Below are 22,249 nucleotides of genomic sequence, written 5' to 3'. Positions count from 1 at the left end.
TCATAAATTTCCACACAGGATCAGTATCCTTTTATTTTCTATTTTATTTTCTATTTTATTTTAATTTCTTTGTTAAATTAATTAAAAATAGTTTTAAAAATCCAAAAAATACACAAAAAATATTTTTAGACTTCTAAAATAATATATTATTTTCTGAAATAAAAATATTTTATTTTTCTTCAAAATTTCAATATTTTGCATAATTAATTAGTATATATTTATATATTTGCTTTTTAATTATTCTAACCAATCAAAAAATCATAAAAAAAAATTTCTTTATATAAAATATTGTTTATATATTATAAACTAATTTTGTACATATTTTGAATAATTTTCTTTTTAAGTTTTAATTATTTGTATAATTATTTGCATAATTATGTTTTAATTAACTTAAATCAATTCCAAAAATTCCAAAAAAAATTAGTTTTGTTTTAAAATTAATTGACAAATATTTTGTACATATTTAAACTTAATTTCTAGGTTTAAATCCATTTTCATCTTTTTTCTTCATTTTAATTTAATTAATCATGCATTAATTATAATTAAAATAAATCATAAAAAATCCAAAAACATGCCCTTTTATTTTCCTTGCAATTTAAATTCCTAGATAAATGTATAGGATGTCAAATTCATGTAAATAGGCTAGTTTACATTTCCTGCACAATCGATGTAATAGCGTAGATTTACTTTCCGCACTTTACATTTCCGCATTTTAATTTCCAGCAAATATAAACTGCGTGTATGTCAAAGATAAAATTGAACCGTTAGATCACTAACTTCAAAGATAAAATATCTGAATCCAATCACAATCACACTTGCACCTCTTCAGGTAACCCCTTCTCATTCTTTCAAAATCAAAGTCAAATTCTACTGTTTTGAGTACAAAATCGAACCTTGCTTTTATATCCGGTGAAAGGATAGATTTTTAAAGGAAATAGGATAAAGACCTTACAACTCAGGGTAGACCTCCTAGTTTGCTTGCTCAAATCAAAACAAACAAAATTCTCATACACTGTTGTTTTTTTAAACTTTCCAAAAGACAATACTTTGTATACGTCCAAACACGGATTATTACAAAGTTAACGTTCTTTTCAAAACATCTTTCGAAAGATAAACAAGCATTTTGTATACATCCACACACGGATCATTACAAAATTCAATTTACAAAAGTATTTGGGAACCACATATGAGCAATTTCAGAGTAATTGAAAAATGATCGAAAAACAATTGAGCTAAGCAAACTTAAGAGCCCATGGATAACCATGGATACAAAGGGTGCTAACACCTTCCCTTTGTATAACCTACCCCCTTACCCAGAACTTCTTAAAGGTCTTTTTTCTGTGTCTTTTATAAACCTTTCCTTAATTGGATAAAATAAAAGGTCGGTGGCGACTCTGTGAATTTTCAAAAATGCGAAAGCATTAAGCGATAAAAAAGAGTCAGTTCACGTATCTCTACAGATCAGAGGTATGGCCCGAATAAAACGGAGGTCCACAGAACTGGCGACTCTGCTGGGGAGTCACTTTCAAAAAACAAAATGTTTTCAAAAGGGGTTACCTTAAGAGAATAGGTCGATGTTTTCAATTGATTGACTTGATTGCTCTATTTTTCAAAGGTTTGTTTGGGTATTTTGCTTGTGTGAAAGATTCTAACCCGAATCTCGAGATACCTTAAGTATATGACAATAGACCAAGGAAACTGTACGGCATGTACCGATACGGTTGATCTGGTAGTCATCATTAGTGTGATACTTTGGTTTATACTGATGTCCCTTGAAAACGATCAAGGAGTATATTAGGCTTCCGAAATGTCATTAAACACTAATTTGTCTTAGAACCCTTTTAGTTGAACTTGACTTGTGGCCTTTTAAGTGGCTAGCTTTGAAATTGATCGAAGTTAGTTATCCTCGAGGAATATTTTGATCGGCCGCTCGAGCGCCGTATTGAGATGTTACTTCCAAGGATCATAGAACCCGAATACTATTCTAGGACAGGTTTTAACCAACTCAACTTCAGTGGGGAGGGTATCACCTATCAGCTCCATGCAAGCCTTTAAACCTAAGGCTATTGTTTGATTTGTTTTTGTGTGCCACATGTTTACATCATAAGCATATCATTTTTGCACCAGACACTTCAAGGATCAAAGAGTTTACCTTTGTTTTTGCAGGTAATGGCTCCCGCCACCAAAGATTACATCCGAATCAACATCTCAACGATACCATCTGAACTAAAAGACTTGGTGTCAGAATTCCCCAGGAATGTTCAATTCACTGAAAAGCATGGTCACCTACTCCATTTGGTTACCTCAAAATTTGAAGAAGACATGATACGGGTCCTGTTCCAGTTCTTTGACCCTGAACATCATTGCTTTACCTTTCCTGATTACCAGTTGGTACCCACTTTGGAAGAATTCTCTGAACTAATGGGATTGCCTGTTCGAAATCAATTACCTTTCACTGGTTTAGAAAGGATTCCAAAACCTGAAGTCATTGCTGCTGCTTTACATCTGCGGAAATCAGAAATCGAGTCCAATTGGGAAACAAAGAGTGGAGTTAAGGGTTTGCTTGCCAAGTTCTTGTTGGAAAAGGCTCGACTACTGCTAGAAAACAAAAGTTATCCAGCTTTTGAGGAAGTTATGGCACTTTTGATCTATGGGTTGGTTTTATTCCCTAATCCCGACCAGTTCATAAGTGTACACATCATCAACCTTTTCCTAATCCGTAACCCGGTACCAACCTTGTTGGGAGACATTCTACATTCTCTACACACTCGTACCATGAAGAAACGAGGAACTCTCATGTGTTGTATACCACTACTGGCTAGGTGGTTTACATTTCATCTTCCCCGATCAGTGTTGAGAAATGAACAAAGAATGCATTGGTCTCGCAGGATTATGTCTTTGTCTCATTCAGATATCCGATGGAACAACTTCTTTCAAAGAGACATTACTATCATTGATCATTGTGGAGAGTACCCTAATGTGCCACTCCTTGGCATCAAAGGAGGCATCACTTACAATCCCTCTTTAGCTCTACGCCAATTCGGATATGCAAGGAGCAACGGTCCTCATGACATGATTATCCATGGCATTGTGTTTGATTACGAGAATGATTCTCATAGACACCGACGAAGGTTCATACATGCATGGGGCAGTGTCTATAGAATAGAAAGCAAAACTCTGGGGCAATGGAATTCTATTCCTATGGAACCCTACCTCAGATGGGTCCGCACTCATGCTCAGAAACTCCTTATGCCATATCCTGCTGTTCAACCTGTGACTATTGAACCAGAGGTCGAAGGATATGAACCTCAAGTTATTTTACACCCGGACATGCCAGCTGACCTAGAAGAGTTGCAAAAATCTTGGGTTCAACTCAAAGAGGAAAGAGACACCTTCAAATCATACTGTCAAGACTATGAAAGAAGGATATTGGAGCTCACCGGACAGCTTCAAGAAGAACAGCAGATCAACACATTCCTGGGGGCAAAGAGAAAGCGTCCACGGGAGACCTGAAGGATCATTTATTTTATTTCTGTCTTGTAAGCCCAAATGAGGCAAAGAAAAAAAGAAGCAAAAAAAAGAAATAAATTGATTAACTAACGTTTGTTTCTTCTTTAACAAATCTAAACTCTAAGATCCTTGAAACATTGCACACACATTTCACTTCATGCATTGCATATACATACATTGCATTCATATACATTGCATTTGCATTTCATACATTGCATACACATGGCATCCAGTCATACACATTTCATAACAGGTTCACATGACGGATTTCTCATCTTCTCGCTGTTTATTTCAGTCAGAAGAGATGGAATCTGAAATGAGCATCAAGAATCTCGAAGCACAGAATGCCCAGGTTCAAGTGGCAATTCTGGAACTGGCAAAGGGGGAACAAGAACTGAAAGCCCTGATAATCAAGAAGAAAAAGAAGCCCAAAGGATCTGTAGGTGTGAGTCACCTGAGAAGAAAGATCAAAATTCCCGTCAAAAAGTTCAAAAAGCCACCAATCCCTGAGACAGTCGGTGATGATGAACAAGAAGACAATCAAAGCAACCAGGGTTCTGCTAAACCCTCTCTCTCTTCAAATGAAGAAAATGATCATTCTGGGGACGAATCGGAAGATGAAAAATACCAACAGCTGGAAGACCGTATGAAAGCTATGGAGATACAAAAAGGTCGGTGGCGACTCTGTGAATTTTCAAAAATGCGAAAGCATTAAGCGATAAAAAAGAGTCAGTTCACGTATCTCTACAGATCAGAGGTATGGCCCGAATAAAACGGAGGTCCACAGAAACCCTCCACTATTAATTGAGGGTGTAAGTGTTCTTTTTCTCTTGTTAACATCATTATTCGAATTACTCTTACAAATCTTAGAATGTGATGCCATCATTATTTAACATTATTATTTGAGCATATTATCACAATGGTTGATATAGCTATGTTTTTCAAGTTAGGATCTAACTTTAATTCCAAGCAACATATTGAATTTTACGACATCTAGTTTTAGATGCCAACATATTAGTAGTGTTATGGACAGTTGGTGAAGGAGCAACAAATAAATTTGTTGGCTCAGAATGATCGTCCATTTTATATATATTATCATTGACAAATAGTCCAAGACATGATTCAAACTTCATCATTAGTTAAAATAAAACAAAATATGTATTATCATAACCGTTGAATGTATCATATAACTGAACTACAAATTATTTTATGGCTGATTGCACACTCTTAGTACTATTTAGGCATCTTTTCTATAACAACTTTTTTAGTATCTAAATAAGGATTTTATGCTTTGAAATAAGGTCTTTAATTAGAATTTTTCACAATGTTTTGAGGCTTTTTAATTAGCAAATTTCATTTGTAGATTAGAAGTGATAAGAGATACATTAGTCCTTAGTTGAAAGTAATGGTCAAGACAAAAAGAATTTACAAAATTTATCATAATTAGATTTACTTCAATGATTACATTTATATAGTTCATTAAAATGTTGAAAGAGTAAAGCTTCTGACAATAGACTATTCTTAATGATTTACAAGAAGAGTCCCACAAACTTGGTAGATTGCAGCCTTAAGGAGAGTAGATATTAATTGAATTACAAAAAAAATGTAATGATTGATTTTCAAATTTGACTATTCATTTTTATGATTATTATCTTTAGAATTCAATTCTTTACTTCCTAATAGTCCGAGTAGTTAATATATGTTAGATATATTTCAACAAAATAGGTGTGCCAAATCAAATTATTATAGTATAATATACTTATATACTTCTAGTATACTTGACATAGTGCAAAGATTCTGGAAATATTATAGCAGTATACTATGTTAGGGTCCTTATAAATATGTGAGTTATTTATAGCCTAGTTAAGGTTTGAGTGGCAATTATGCAAGTTCTATTTTCATCAAAATAAATGTTGCTAAAACATATGACTTAATAAGGGAATAAATTCACTTAAGAAGTTCGTTTCTAATTTCATAACACTTTTTAACAATTTCTCCTTACCAAGATAATTAAGATTGAACATGGTGGTTAGAGTTTCAAGTAGTTGAGAATACTATATGAACACGTCATTCAATTACAATTTTATTATATAAGTGCAATTTTATCATTCAATTTTAATGCAATTGCAATTTAAATAGAGATAGATATACGCAATTTAGAAATCTACTAACTATTCTAACAATGGTCTAGTTATTTGTGTTGATTTGTTTATGGTTTGTTTTTGAAAAAAATTTAGTATAATTGAAATTTGGGTGAATCTCAGATTTTAATTTAAGAATTCTAATAACTATTCTAAATATTATGTCGTATGTTTTGGTCGAGACCAACAAAAAAACAATATACAAAGAAGTGTTAGAATTTTGAATAAAATTATGAATATGATTCTAAATAGAATGTTGAATAGAACTACATCATATTTTATCTAATTAATACATTTTAGATATGTATTTTCTTTTCATTTTATAATATTATTTAGAATAGAAAGACACAACCAATTTTTCAATAAAATCATCAAATAATTAATGATTTTTTATTTCTTTTACAGAATATGAAATCACACATCAGTGTTATCCTAATAAATAGTTTATTTATATTCTTAACAAATTTTAACAGTAAATAATAAATCTAAAATATATTTAAATTTAATTTCAATAATCGAATTTTCACATATTTTAATATTTAAACGTTTATTAAGAGATTTGAAAATTAAAATTTAATAAAAAGAGTATAAATTAAGAAATAAAAAATACCCAAAATTTGTTAACAAAATAGATTTAAAAATTAAGCTTAAAATAGAAAGAGAATTTGTTTCTTCTTCATTTTTCACGGGCAAAACAATGTAAACTTTGTTAAATGAAAATTTGAATATAAAGAGAAAAAAAAACGAAAAAAATAAAATAAAAACTATGATTAAATGTTATGGTATTTAATGTGTCAGAAGTAAAAGAAAAATAGAAAGAAATCGCCCCTAATTAAATAGTAAATAGGTCATCAGTAATTATATCATATCAGCCCAAAACTAAAAATGAGATAAATAGTAGTTCTATTGAACTATGTCAACTAACTCTTCACATTGTAAGTCTTCTGTTAGTTAAGGCAGTTACAAATTAGTTACACTATTTGAACTATGCTATGATACTATGTAGTCTAAGTACCTGTTTGTTTCCGCGTTTGAAATAGTAAAAAACGCACGTCTAGCAAAAGCTAGTATTTGGAGCTTTAGAAAATCACGGTGAACTATGCATTGGGATGCGAAAATGGACTGCCAAACGTGGATCCAAACATATGCTAACTGACTTATAGTGTTCATTACCCTAACGGTATATATTATAACACTTGCTTCGTTTCAATTACTCTTCCATACGTTCATTGTGATCCATAATAAGTTCTAATGTTTTTTGGGTTAATAATACAAAACTTAACAATTTTTTCTTAAAAATTTATATATCTTTAGAAAATATATTTTTTCAAAACCATGTATATATCTATAGATTTTGTTGAGGAATACAATTAAGAATGATACATTGCTTTTGAGTCCTACGACTTACAAATGAAAGTTTATTTCGAACTAACTAATACTAAAACTCATCTAACTATTTTAATAATCAAGTCTTAAACATGTATTATTCAATATCAGACAATAATTAAACTTAAGTAGTCACTGCACACTTTGAATCACTTCATCTTTCTAATACTTAGAGATAAAACTATATTTATACTTAAATAACAACATACAAATCAGTGTCAATAAACTCAATTAATCACTTACATATTTGAATCATTTCATATTTGATACTAAGTATAGATATCTTTACGAATTATGAAACATAAGACTAATAACATCTAGTTGAATAGAGAATGAAACTGACTACCTAAAGTAGAGGATGAATTTGAGGCAGATGGAGATGCCTTTTGCCTTTGCTTTTGACACCCATCTCTTTAACAAAAACTATTAACTTTTCATTTTTTTCACAACACAACCAGAAAAATTTAAACAAATAGGAACTTAGATGCATACTCGAAAAAACATATAAATCTGAAAGATCAAATCAAACAAAAATATAAGGATGTTAGATGCATACTCGAAAAAAGATTTCATATCCATCACTCGTATAATAAAGTGATTTTAAATTTAGAACTTTAATAGAACAATACAAAACTAATAACCACCACATACTTTCAAAAACATTGTCTATGGTTTGATATAAATCATAAAGAATCTCAATTTTTATATAGGTAGTGCTTCTTGTCTACCACAAAATTAACTAAGTCACTCCCCAATACCTGAATTTGAAAATATAGAGATGACAATATAGATGAATAAGTTAACAACTAGTTTATGACATGAATTTCAAAATTGAGGATTATTTATGTCATTTATAAGTTATTATCATAAAAAAAGGAACATAATCAAAACTCAATATGAAATAGAGAGAAATTAAGGATTTGAACAAAATCATATAAGAATCAAGTTTCTTAGAAAGAATGCTGAAATATTTCGGTTGTTCCTAACCTAATTCATGCAAGAATCACTTCATCCATAAAATTTCTTTGCAAGCTTCTGTTGTGGCAACGAATTCTGCCTCTATGATAGACAAAACAACACACTTTTGTAGCTTCGACTGCCACGATATGGATCCCCTGAAAATGTAATATAAGATCTCTAGAATTAGTATCACCTGCCATATCTACACTTATGTAGCCAATCAGCTCAGACTTTCTACTTCCAAAGTATAAACACATTTTAAAAGTTCCTTTGAGATATCTCAAGATCCATTTAACAACATTCTCGTGCTCCTTTCGTGGATTAACCAAGAATCTCCTAACAACACCAACCGCGTGTGTTTTTTCTACTCGTGTGCATACCATTGCATACATCGAACTTCTAATATCAGAGGCATATGGCACCTTGTTCATCTCATGCTTTTTAATTTCACTTATAGAATTCTGCTTTGAACTAAGACTAAAGTGACTAGCAGGTAGATTAGCAACAAGCTTTGCCTTTTTTCATGTAAAACCATTCCAATACCATATTGCTTATCTTCTCACTATTTTGTCCTCCGACCAACGTATAAGAAAACCGAAGGTAAACTATAGGATAATGAATGAAAATCTGAGATGAACAGGGCCGGTCCCGACTTTTTAGAGGCCCAGGGCAAACAAATAAATGGACCCCTGACAAATAAAAAAATAGACGTTTTATTCGCTTCTAAAATGAAGAATCTCGGAGACAAAATAAAAAAATATGCAATCTTGATTGTTTCGAACAATAAAAAGAATTTCAATGCATATAAGTAGCAATCTACAAATCATTAAAAAAATTTAAAATTGGAATATAATTAACTAAATTAGGAATGAGAATCTTTTAATTGTCTCCAATTTCTATACAACATCCACCGTCTCAAAAAAATGACAGTAGCGTTTCCTCTTGCTTAATTGCGGAAAATCAAGTCATATGACTAGAAAATATAGAAGCATGCATAAACCATGTCCTAACCCTAATATGCAGGTTTACCATATTGATAAGAAATTTATTTCAATAATAAAAAATATTTATTTGTAACATATAAATAATTTCTAAAATTTATACTAAAATAAATTAAAATAAAATTATAAAAGTTACAATAAATAACCATAAAAAATAAAATTTAATTATCAATTTTAATAGATTATATATAAATTATTTTATAATTAAAATTGGAGAAATACTAATTAGTTAGATTAAAAGAATTATGGCACTAAGGTATAATTAACTAAATTTGTCTTTTTAAAATGATAAATTCATATTCTTTCTATCTTTTTAAAATGATAAATTCATATTCTTTCCATCTTTTAAAAATGATAATTTGTCTTTTTTAAATGATAAATTGATATTCTTTCTATCTTTTTAAAATGATAACACCATATTTTATTGTCGTGTTTATTTACTGGATGGATGTAATTAGACAACAGGTCTCGAACCGAGTAAACTCCCATTCTAAACTAAAAGCAATTCCGCTTGGCCACATGTACCAAGTTGTTGAGAAATTTCCCTAACAGTTAAATATTTTATTTAATCAGTATTATTATCTCCTATATACACCTCCCAAAATTGAGGCCCCCATTTTTTTAAGGTCCTGGACTGTGGGCCTGCTTGCCCTGGCCCAGGGCCGATCCTGGAGATGAAGTGGCTGATCCTATTGAGAGACTGCATATGGAAGCTAGACTCATGCACAATGGATTGTCTTCTCCAACAAATAATCACTTGTTTTCTGCCATTTTTTAGAAGCTACACTCATAGAATTACCTTTTATGGTGTCAGCAAGTAAAGCTAGTAATAAAAACTCACTAACTCCATCACTTTCTTATTAATCCTTCAATTCCATTCAAGTTTTTACAATAGATGATGTTAAAAAGCTCATGGACTGCATCAGATTTGAACACAATCTAGAGACACAAAGTAGATCAAGGGAAAAACCGGGTATATAACTATTGAATCAATTATCCAGAGCCAAATGTACAACTATAGAATGAGAATAATAGAGTTGTTTACAAAATGTGTGTACCCCTCCAAAGATAGAGGAAACTTGGATTTCTTGAAAGATATTTATACATTTATTTAAGAAGGAAATGACTCTTATAATTTTAGCTTCTTCCATTCGTTGGGGCTTATTCATAGTTACTAGTGATTCCCTTTTTATTTCCTTGACTACATCATTCATTACAACCTCTTCCACAAATCTGTGTTGAAAGCACTTTATAATTTATAATTTATGTGCAATAAATCAATGACTTAATTTTGAAAGTGCTATTAAGAAAAAGAAGAGATTTTCTGCAGTTTTTCTTTATTCGCAAATTGTGATTTTTACGTTGCAACTACAAGTGTTCAAGTGTTATAATAATAAGAGTTACTCCTTCTATTTATAATTTTGGGTTAGCTTGTTTTTTAAAACAAAACTCAATCTACAAAAGTCAAAAAATATATAATTCAACTAACACTACTAAAATATACCTAAATCAAAATTTGTCAAAACACACTCCTTCAACATTTTGACAAACACAAATTGACACACACTAGGTTAATAGACACAATCTTATTTCTGTCGAGCAATCTGTTTCGACACAAGAAATATCTTTATATTTATCATATTATATTAATATTTTGAAAATAAAAAATATAATATTTTTAAGAATAACTTCCTCTAGCTTTTCTCTTCCGCTATGGCTCTCTTCTTCACCTCTCCTCCAAACCCTACTCCTCTTTGTGTTATGATAGCTCTTCCTTCTTCCAATTCTAAATCCAACATAGTAAGGTTATTTTCTTTAACCACTTAAATAACTTAATTGGGCCTAAGTGACATACCCCCTCCTTACTTCACAACAACTCAAATTAAACCCAAGGTTATTTTTAAGCTTATTAATAAAATAACACTTCAAATTTATTCCACCAAATTAATTCAACAAAAATACTAAATAATTCTAAATAATAATTTAAATTCCGATTATTAAACTTAGAAAATATGGGGTGTTACAACTCTCCCCACTAAAAGAGTTTTCGTCTTCGAAAACATATCTCAAGTGGAAAGTTCTGGATAGGAGTCCTTCATCTGACTCTCCAGTTCCCAGGTAACGTTTCCCTAGTCGATCCTCAAAATTCATCTGACATAACCAACAGAAATTAGTATATTTCTGAAATTTGTTAGGTGACTTATTTCGGAAATGAACTTCCGAACTAACGGAGTTTTCATCACAAAAATCAATGTTGAAGCGGTAAAGCGGCAAGCAAAAAGTAATAGGTATTATTTATTACCGGGTGATATAGGTTATATCGTATCGTAGTCCACAGAGATTGGTTGAGAAGAACTGCCGTTCGACTATCTCGCGTTCTAAGTTTCATGATTGGGTGCGGAAAGGTAAATGCGGGAAGAGTAAATAAAAGCAGATAAACAATCTCAATAGTCTAAGAGAAAGAGTTACGGAATTGTATTTCGTTCTACCCGTCGAATACTTAAATCTGAAGATCTGTCGCTCGACACTCACAATACGCATCAACATCACCGGGCATCACTCGAGATGCCACATCGGTGTCCATGTCTGCAACACCGACGAAAGCTCAACCGTACTATTCACATCAGCGATTTCTCCACCGACACAAACAACACGGAGGCATTAGACTCGATACCCAATACGATTGTTAGTCCTAAATCCATGTCTGCAACTCAGAAACTAACAGTTATCATTCCTAATCAAGATCTATGGTGTCCATGTCTGCAACAACACAAATCCAGAGCATTTAAGCAAAAAGATCAAGAACAACAACAATGATGATTTGTAAAGCGAATATATAAACGATCCCAAGATCCACAAATATACATACAATAAGAGTAGAAACATACATACAACACCCACCATTGGAATGAGACAAAGGGAAGAGAGAAGATGAACCGGAAAGATCTCACCGGTACAATGAAATCGAGACAGATCCATGATCAATCCACATGACGTCGCACCCAATGGTGTTTCCTAAGCCTCTAAACTATCAAAAATGGATCAGAGCTCTTCCATGGGGGAAAGAGATGATAAAAAACCCTAAAAAAGTGTTTTTACAACATATATACAAGTCTGAAAGTCGCAGACCGCGCTAAGCGCGCCCAGCGCGCTAAGCGGGCTGCTTTTTATTGTTCTTAAGCCGCCAGACCGCGCTTAGCGCCAAAAACCCGCGCTAAGCGCCCAACTCTCTGCCAAATGGGTCAAAAATGCTCCCAGAGCCCGCTTAGCGCGGTCAAGCCCGCTTAGCGCGCTCAACAGAACAGCAAATCTTGTTTTGGTCATATCTTGAGAACCGTAACTCCGATTTGCGCCCGGTTCGAAGCGTTGGAAAGCTTATTCCATGCTCTATCTAACAATGAACAAATTTCAACCAAATTGATGAATTTGATCATCCTTATTTTGAGCCTTGTCCGCCGATGAATTGGTAAAATCGCGTGCTCGTCGTCGTGTCTTCGACACTTTATTCCTCAAAGCTTTGAACACGCATAAATACCTACAAAAAGACAACAAAACTATCAAACGGTACATATTTACGCGAAAACGTAACAAAACACAAACGATACAAATATACACAAAAACGGGGAATTATTCAAACGGTATTAACAAAAAGTATCGATAAGTGCCACTATTTACAAACACAAAATAACTACATTTTGGCACTTAACAACTCTCCCCAACTTGAATTTGTTTGTCCTCAAACAAGGCCAAACACTCAAAGAATCAAAAGTAAAAATCCAAAGAATCAAGAATCAACACAGTTTAGAAAACGAAACAATTGCACAGTTCAAACCAAAAACGTACAAACAAAGTAAAAACTTACCACAATCCTACAACGACGCATGATAATGAAACCAATCGTAAGTACAATAATCATACAAAACATCCTAAAACAAAACAAGCTCAATAATGAATCACGCCTAGCAAAAACTCATCGGTAGATGAAAAACACCGAAAGGTGAGGACTTTGACACACACCCGACAATCTTGCAAACAATAGACAAAATTATGCATTCATCCAAAAATAGTATCGAAAATGCAACGGCACGAATCACAAGGGCTTTCAAGGTTGTAATGTGGCTCGGTTAACAAACAAGTGATAAGTCCTAAAGCTAATCGAAACAAAAAAACTTGCCTAAACCTAAGGGAGTAATTACTTCCACAAAGTTTCAAACAATATAATTTCAATCAAACTTCTTCTTTATCACAAATTGTCAAACCAAAACATAATACTTATTAGCACACTCTTATTCCAAACTCTTTTTGTTCTTTTCTTTTTCAAACTTTTCTTTTTTTTCTTTCTTTTTCTTTTCTTTCTTTCTCACATTTTTTTTCTTTTTCTTTTTCTTTTCTTTCCACTACCTCATATCAATCACATCATAAAGAGGCAAACACCTTCTCCCCAACTTGAATTCAACCATAACATAAAGTGAATACTCCCTACTTTCTAAGGCAAGGTAAAAATCCATCTAAACATCATAATTATAGGTCAAGAAAACAAAGATAATCAAAATCCATCAAAAAGGGTGAACTATGTCTCAAGTTCAAAAACAAAATGGACAATAACAAAAAGGCTCAAAGGGGGTACTAATGGTCACACACTCACAAGGTAAAATGACATTTGGCTTATGGTAGTTGCGCTCAAAATCAAACAAGTGCCTTGATCACTTTCGTGCATTCACAAAATCAATACAGACGAAAGATTAAACATAATAATATCCAGTTAAAACAAGAAATGTCGGTCACTCACATATATACACAATGGAAAGCCACCTCACATTTATGGTAAAAAGGGTAAACTAATTGTGATTCAAGTAATGAGCAAGTTATGCAAAAAGAATGAGTAATATGAAAATTGTACAAATGAAAAGTCTCCTAATCATGCTAAGCTATAGAAAGCGATAAACGAGTACCTTGCTATGTAAAAATTCGAACAATCATTACCGCACAACCGGCATGTTGAATCAATCAAAATTGAAGAATTACCAAATGCGACTTCAAGTAATCGAGCCAAAATTTGAGTCTAAACAACAACAAAAGAATTAAAATTATAACTATAAAATACAAAACTATAAAGCCTTGGTGTAAGTGGGAAAAAGGGTGAGGCAAATGAATCATTAAAAAGAATTCATTAGCCAAAAGCTACAGACCGCGCTAAGCGCGGTCTAGCGCGCTAAGCGCGCTACACCAGAAAGACAAAAACCAGGGCAACAAAACAAAAATTCTAGTGTGCCTCCACTTAACAACTATACATCTCATTTACAGAAAAACAGAAAAATAAAACCGTTGGGGTGCCTCCCAAAAAGCGCTCGTTTTACGTCGTTAGCTCGACGCCTTTTATTGTTTCGCAAATGGTAAGAAACTTCCTCGCGGTACGCCAATGCTTTCGCCTCAAACGCAACCTAAAGGAAACATCCTGCCCAAACACTTAACAAACGAATCAAAAGCAAAAGTTTATACAAGTATGTGTAAAAACACCAATATACAAGGAATGGTGAAATTGACTAAACAAGTTGAAAATTGAAGATATGTAATTTAAGAGCTAATCCGAGTTCAACTTGTTTAGTAAGTTCACCAAACAAAACGAAACAAGTATAACTATACAAGTATACATCTATGCACAAAATATACGATATACACATATTTACGAAACTTAAAACGCGAAACCATCGCAATGCGATTAATCTCAAAACCAATCCCCGGCAACGGCGCCATTTTGTTGAAGCGGTAAAGCGGCAAGCAAAAAGTAATAGGTATTATTTATTACCGGGTGATATAGGTTATATCGTATCGTAGTCCACAGAGATTGGTTGAGAAGAACTGCCGTTCGACTATCTCGCGTTCTAAGTTTCATGATTGGGTGCGGAAAGGTAAATGCGGGAAGAGTAAATAAAAGCAGATAAACAATCTCAATAGTCTAAGAGAAAGAGTTACGGAATTGTATTTCGTTCTACCCGTCGAATACTTAAATCTGAAGATCTGTCGCTCGACACTCACAATACGCATCAACATCACCGGGCATCACTCGAGATGCCACATCGGTGTCCATGTCTGCAACACCGACGAAAGCTCAACCGTACTATTCACATCAGCGATTTCTCCACCGACACAAACAACACGGAGGCATTAGACTCGATACCCAATACGATTGTTAGTCCTAAATCCATGTCTGCAACTCAGAAACTAACAGTTATCATTCCTAATCAAGATCTATGGTGTCCATGTCTGCAACAACACAAATCCAGAGCATTTAAGCAAAAAGATCAAGAACAACAACAATGATGATTTGTAAAGCGAATATATAAACGATCCCAAGATCCACAAATATACATACAATAAGAGTAGAAACATACATACAACACCCACCATTGGAATGAGACAAAGGGAAGAGAGAAGATGGACCGGAAAGATCTCACCGGTACAATGAAATCGAGACAGATCCATGATCAATCCACATGACGTCGCACCCAATGGTGTTTCCTAAGCCTCTAAACTATCAAAAATGGATCAGAGCTCTTCCATGGGGGAAAGAGATGATAAAAAAACCCTAAAAAAGTGTGTTTACAACATATATACAAGTCTGAAAGTCGCAGACCGCGCTAAGCGCGCCCAGCGCGCTAAGCGGGCTGCTTTTTATTGTTCTTAAGCCGCCAGACCGCGCTTAGCGCCAAAAACCCGCGCTAAGCGCCCAACTCTCTGCCAAATGGGTCAAAAATGCTCCCAGAGCCCGCTTAGCGCGGTCAAGCCCGCTTAGCGCGCTCAACAGAACAGCAAATCTTGTTTTGGTCATATCTTGAGAACCGTAACTCCGATTTGCGCCCGGTTCGAAGCGTTGGAAAGCTTATTCCATGCTCTATCTAACAATGAACAAATTTCAACCAAATTGATGAATTTGATCATCCTTATTTTGAGCCTTGTCCGCCGATGAATTGGTAAAATCGCGTGCTCGTCGCCGTGTCTTCGACACTTTATTCCTCAAAGCTTTGAACACGCATAAATACCTACAAAAAGACAACAAAACTATCAAACGGTACATATTTACGCGAAAACGTAACAAAACACAAACGATACAAATATACACAAAAACGGGGAATTATTCAAACGGTATTAACAAAAAATATCGATAAGTGCCACTATTTACAAACACAAAATAACTACATTTTGGCACTTAACAATCAACAACAATGTAGTGAAATGGGGGATAAAATGAGAGATGTTTACCTCAAATTGTAGCTTTCTATGCTCCCTTTAACGTGATCAACAGTTTGAAACTTGATTTTGAGACGAAAAATGGATTGAGATTGATGGAAGTTTTGGAGAGGGCTTGGGTTTGTTTTGGAGAAAAATGGTGAAATAGTGAAGGAGGGAAAATGGTATATGAACACATTATTTCGGAAATGTACTTCCGAAATAATATCTGACTGTTAAAACCAACGTATATTTTGAAATTTCATGCATTTCGGAAATGCATCTCCGAAAACACCAATTTTTTGATGTTTTCGGAGATGCATTTTCGAAGTCTAAAAAAATTTATAAAAAAAATACTTCGGAGATACATCTCCGAAGCAGGGGCAAGTTGGAAATTTCACTGGGGGTCACCCCATAGAGAGAGGTCAATAAAAAAATTCTCTATTTAAGAAGGAAATGACTCTTATAATTTTAGCTTCTTCCATTCGTTGGGCCTTATTCATAGTTACTAGTGGTTCCTTTTTATTTTCTTGGCTACATCATTCATTACAACCTATTCCACAAATTTGTGTTGAAAGCACTTTATAATTTATAATTTATCTGCAATAAATCAATGACTTAATTTTGAAAGTGCTATTAAGAAAAAGAAGAGATTTTCTGCAGTCTTTCTTTATTCGCAAATTGTGATTTTTACATTGCAACTACAAGTATTCAAGTGTTATAATAATAAGAGTTACTCCTTCTATTTATAGTTTTATATTAATTTATTTTCTAAGGCAAAATTCAAAATATAAAAGTTAAAAAATACCCAATTCAGCTAATACTATTAAAATATACCTAAATCGAAATTCTGTCAAAACACACTTTTTCGACATTTTGACAAACACAAATTGACACGCACTAAATTAATAGACACAATCTTATTTCTATCGAGCAACCTACTTCGACAAAAAAAATATCTTTATATTTCTCATATAATACTAATATTTTATAAATAAAAATTTTAATTTAAGGAGATACACGTCTCCATTCATTAATTGACGATGTAAAAATGATTTTCATTATCAATATTTTTCTTTTTTCTTAAAAATAAATCATTTTAAAATAAAATTTATATGATAAAACAACACTCGGTTTAGAATTTATACACAAAGTAAAAAACAAAGAACTGCACTTGTGCTTGGACTAGAGTTTAGAGTAGTATATTTCTTTGCATTGTAGCTTAAGAAAAAAATGAAAAAAACAGTTGCATTTGTGAGAGAACCAGAACCATGTTACTACGTGTCATAAGATAGCTCAAAAACACACGTGTCTTTTTCTACCATAGCCACGTCAATGTTACACTTGTCACTTCATAACAACTCCTACTGTTCATTATTTACCTGTTGTCATCTTCTAGTTATCTCTCAAATATTTACCACTCTTAAAATATTAATCATGCAACCCTAATTATTTAACTAATTTATCAACTTTACTATCTTATATAAACCCCTTAAACCTTTTGTTTTAATCACACATCTTCGAATACTGAATACAAAAGTTACACTACATTACATAGCATAAGCATAATCACTATCAACGAGTTCAAAAGATGGCATCTAAACAACAAAACCGCAAAGAGCTTGATGAGAAGGCAAAGCAAGGAGAGACTGTTGTTCCTGGAGGTACTGGAGGCAAGAGCCTTGAGGCTCAGGAGCATCTTGCTGAAGGAAGGAGCAGGGGAGGGCAGACGAGGAAGGAACAGATTGGGACAGAAGGGTATCAGGAAATGGGACGTAAAGGTGGGTTGAGCACTATGGATAAGTCAGGAGGAGAACGTGCTGAGGAGGAAGGTGTTGACATTGATGAGTCCAAGTTCAAAACTGGTGGTAAGAATCAGAACAAGTGATGATCGGTTATCAGCGTGTTGTGTGTTTGTTTATATATGCTAGCTAACTTGAATGTGTGTGTCAAACTTGTTTTTTTTTTAGGTTGATTTGGTCACTATGTTAGTGATCAAAGTGTGTTTTTGTTTTTGTTTTTGTAATAATAAGCTAGCATGTGGTGTTAATGTTAATGTCTTAGGTTTGTTTGTTTCGTTGTATGTCTAGTTATGACTGAAGACAGAATCTAGAGTTTTTGTCTTCATTTCCATGTAACAAAATCATGTATGTAATGACAATGTCTAATGTTACAAGTTAGTCTTTCTTTATAGTCTTTGTTAAATTTTCAGTTAGATCTTCATTATTATATATATATATGCCTCTAATTATGCCTGTAACAAACTTGACAAACTTGAAATTAACTACTTGCCTAAAATAGTAAATCTGCTAACTAACTTTTAAAAACTAATTACTTGCCTAAAATAGTAAATCTGCTAACTAACTTTTAAAAACTTACCAAAAGAGGAAAGTTAGTTCAGAAATGCAAAATAGCTAAAATTCAGCATATAGAGATTCCACCTTTCACAGTCTCTCAACACTAATCATGGATCTTTGCAATTTACCTCATTTTAACATTCATGGGAGAACTAAACAACACTTAAATGATTAAATAATATATCTATAAATACAAATTAAACATAATTTTGTAGCAATATCAATATTGCCAAGTTTAATTTGGTGACTCAGATGCGAGAATTAACCTTTCTTGTTCTACTGCTTATTTGTCCTAATTTGTTTGTCGTTTTATATCTTCAAAGAAGTTTTCATCTTTCTTTCTTTCATTGCTTACCCAAAAGAAGAAATAAAATGCATAATTGTACTTTATACAGCACTAGGGACCATAATGAATTAATGATATAGTGCACATTTTTTCTTTAAAGAATACCTAACAAGTGTTCAGTCACATGCATGATAATATAAGTTCTAAAAACACAAGACTAATAAGCAAGAAAAATTAACTAATGTTGATAAATTCTTCCTTTGCTGTGATGCATCTGTTAGTTGCAGCTATATTGATATCAGTAGTTTCTTTTGCTAATGCATTCACCAGAAGCGACTTCCCTCCTAACTTCTTGTTTGGTGCTGGAACTTCAGCTTATCAGGTTTCAACTCAATTACATAGTTTTTCCTTATAAAGCTAATTTTGTATTAATTTTTGGTATTTTTGATGATGTGGAAGGTCGAAGGTGCAGCAAATGAAGATGGCAGAAAGCCAAGCATATGGGATACCTTTGCACATGCTGGAAATGGTGCTCTTTCTCATTTATTTTCTATTATATTACACTGTTATGAAGTCATAGACATTGAAATTCTTCATTACGATGAATTTTACAGCAGGACTATTCGAGGGAAACGGTGACATTGCATGCGATCAATATCATAAATGCTTTCATTTCTCGCAGGAAGATGTCAAACTCATGGCGAAAATGGGCTTAGATGCCTATAGATTTTCCATATCCTGGTCAAGACTTATGCCAGGTATGATAGATTGTTTTATGTGTACTTTGTTTGAATCTATAATTTTGTAGCTTCTTGAATCAACTGTTTGTTATTGTTATACCAGATGGGAAAGGGCCTATAAATCCGAAGGGACTGCAGTATTACAACAACCTTATCAACAAGTTAACGAGCCAAGGTTCTTTTGGAAACTAGATTTACATTGTAAAGTTCAATTGAAGATTGCAGAAAATATCGATTCGTTCAAATTATATTACACTATATTGCTATAGTGCCGCTATTCTATTAATTTCTACCTTCATTTGTAGGAATCCAACCACATGTTACATTGCATCATTGGGATCTACCACAAACACTTGAAGATGAATACGGAGGATGGGTTAGTCGAAGAATTATGTATGGTTTCCAAACTATATTCAACACAAAATAAGAAAAACAATTAGTATTCGTATAATTATTTTATGCTATCTTGCAGAAAAGACTTCACAGCATATGCATATGTATGCTTCAGAGAGTTTGGAGATAGAGTTAAACATTGGACGACAGTGAATGAGGCGAATGGGGCGTCAGCAGGCTATAGTTCTGGAAGTTTACCACCTCAAAGGTGTACTCTTCCTTCTATATATATAACTACTCCAAAGGAAATTCTTCAACTGAGCCATATTTGGCAGCGCATCATATGTTGTTAGCACACGCATCAGCTGCGAGACTGTATAGGAAGAAGTATCGGGTAAACCAATATATCAGACATATAATCCGTTTTGCTTTGTCAATCATCTAAGTGAGTGTTTTGGAAACTAAAAAATCATGATGGAAAATCATGTTGGCATAGAAGCTACACATACCTGCTTCTCAAAATCACAATGAAAAAGGCCTTAAACGTGCAGCCGCGGTGGCTCACTGCGTTACCAAACATAGGCTAAAGCTTTTCACATTTAGATCATTATTATTCTTGATGTTATGCAAGATGATAGTTATGATATCATTTTTCACTATGATAATCAAAGTATCTTTTGTTTAATAATGCAACCTATGGTACTTGCAGGTCAAGCAACAAGGTTTTATTGGGATTATTCTCCTTGTTTTTGGTTTGATTCCACTAACAAATACTAGTGAAGACATAATTGCCACTCAGAGAGCACGAGACTTATATATTGGGTGGTAAGCAACAAAATGCATGTGATAAAATCAAAAAAACTCTTTCCATATACATTCCACGCTAAGTTTATTTTACCAATTTAGTACGAACAACTATTTCTTTATACAATAATGAATTGCAAGACTTGATTTTTTTTCTCTATACATTTTTGTGACAGGTATCTGAAACCCTTAATATTTGGAGAATATACGGACACCATGAAAAAGAATGTTGGCTCAAGGCTTCCTGTCTTCACAAGTAGGGAATCAAATTTGGTTAAGGGCTCAATAGACTTTCTTGGAGTCAACTTTTACATCTCATTTTATATTAAGAACAACCCTGGCAGCTTGAAGAAAAAGAATCGAGATCACACAGCAGATATGGCCGTGGACTTCAAGCGTATGATTATTTCTATGTCCTTTTGATGAAAACATTTTATATCTTATACACACATCATTGTTAGTCTGCAATAAACAAACTTCAATATGTCTCTTTCTTCCAACTTTGAGGATCTTGAATCTATTAATGTTTTTTTCACATGATTGTAGCCTACTCTGGAAATGGTACATTCACAGAAGAGGTAAAGCTCGAATATGAACATTATGGTTACTTTTATTTTTCGAGCATTAAAGCTTCAACCTATTCCACTTACTAGCTGATTGGTTTGTTTAGATTCCAATTACACCCTGGATTTTGCAAGGGATGCTTCATTGGATGAGGAATGACTTTGGAAATTTTCCCATTTACATTCACGAAAACGGTATGCCTTCCTTTCTAAGGCAACAATGCCGGCAGACACAATGTTCCTTTATACTTGTACTTATATCAATAACATCAAAATCTTGACGGTTTATGATGAATATTTGAACTTGTCAGGTCAACTAACACATAGGAATTCATCATTAGATGACTGCCCAAGAGTGAGGCACATGCATGAATACATAGGGGGCATGCTTGATATGTTGAGGTACATCTATATTCTTTTGTTTCTTTTCTACTCTATTTCTAATGATTGCATACATTGTAGAAATCAAATATTTATCATTTTTTTCTTGAATTCTAATGGAATGGTTTTTACGGTCACATTGATAGGAATGGACTGAATATTAGAGGTTATTTTGTATGGGCCTTTTTAGATGTATTTGAATTACTGAATGGATATGAAGGAAGTTTTGGCCTATATTACGTACATTTCGATGATTCAACCTTGACGAGACAACCTAAACTTTCTGTGACATGGTACTCAAATTTTCTAAACAATAAATCTATGGACTCAAAGATCGCCATGAAAACTGAGGAGAATTCATTTGTACTCACCAATACTTCCTTAGTTCATATTGCCACTTGAAGTAATTAGGTCTAGTTCAGGTATATAGCCTTCTGTGTCTTTTTCCTTGGTAATATTTTGGTTCTTTGTCTCCATGTGAGAGAAAGTTGCATGAATAATGGTTTGTAAACTTGTGTATATAAAGATACGATGATATATTATATATGCCTGATAGAAAT

General features: G+C 33.2%; 1 protein-coding gene and 1 pseudogene across 1 annotated transcript; both read left to right on the top strand.

Annotated features, from left to right (window-relative positions):
* Positions 1-17,733: 17,733 nt before the first annotated feature.
* Positions 17,734-18,416, top strand: LOC131601338 (protein SLE3-like). The gene has a single exon (XM_058873118.1). It carries the CDS (start codon positions 17,817-17,819, stop codon positions 18,111-18,113), a length of 297 nt encoding a protein of 98 aa, XP_058729101.1. The 5' UTR covers positions 17,734-17,816; the 3' UTR covers positions 18,114-18,416.
* A 430-nt stretch (positions 18,417-18,846) lies between these two features.
* LOC131601337 (beta-glucosidase 11-like) lies at positions 18,847-22,249 on the top strand (annotated as a pseudogene).

The sequence above is a fragment of the Vicia villosa genome, linkage group LG5 (assembly GCF_029867415.1).
Source record: "Vicia villosa cultivar HV-30 ecotype Madison, WI linkage group LG5, Vvil1.0, whole genome shotgun sequence".
Taxonomy (NCBI): domain Eukaryota; kingdom Viridiplantae; phylum Streptophyta; class Magnoliopsida; order Fabales; family Fabaceae; genus Vicia; species Vicia villosa.
This window is presented reverse-complemented; position numbering and strand designations above follow the sequence as displayed.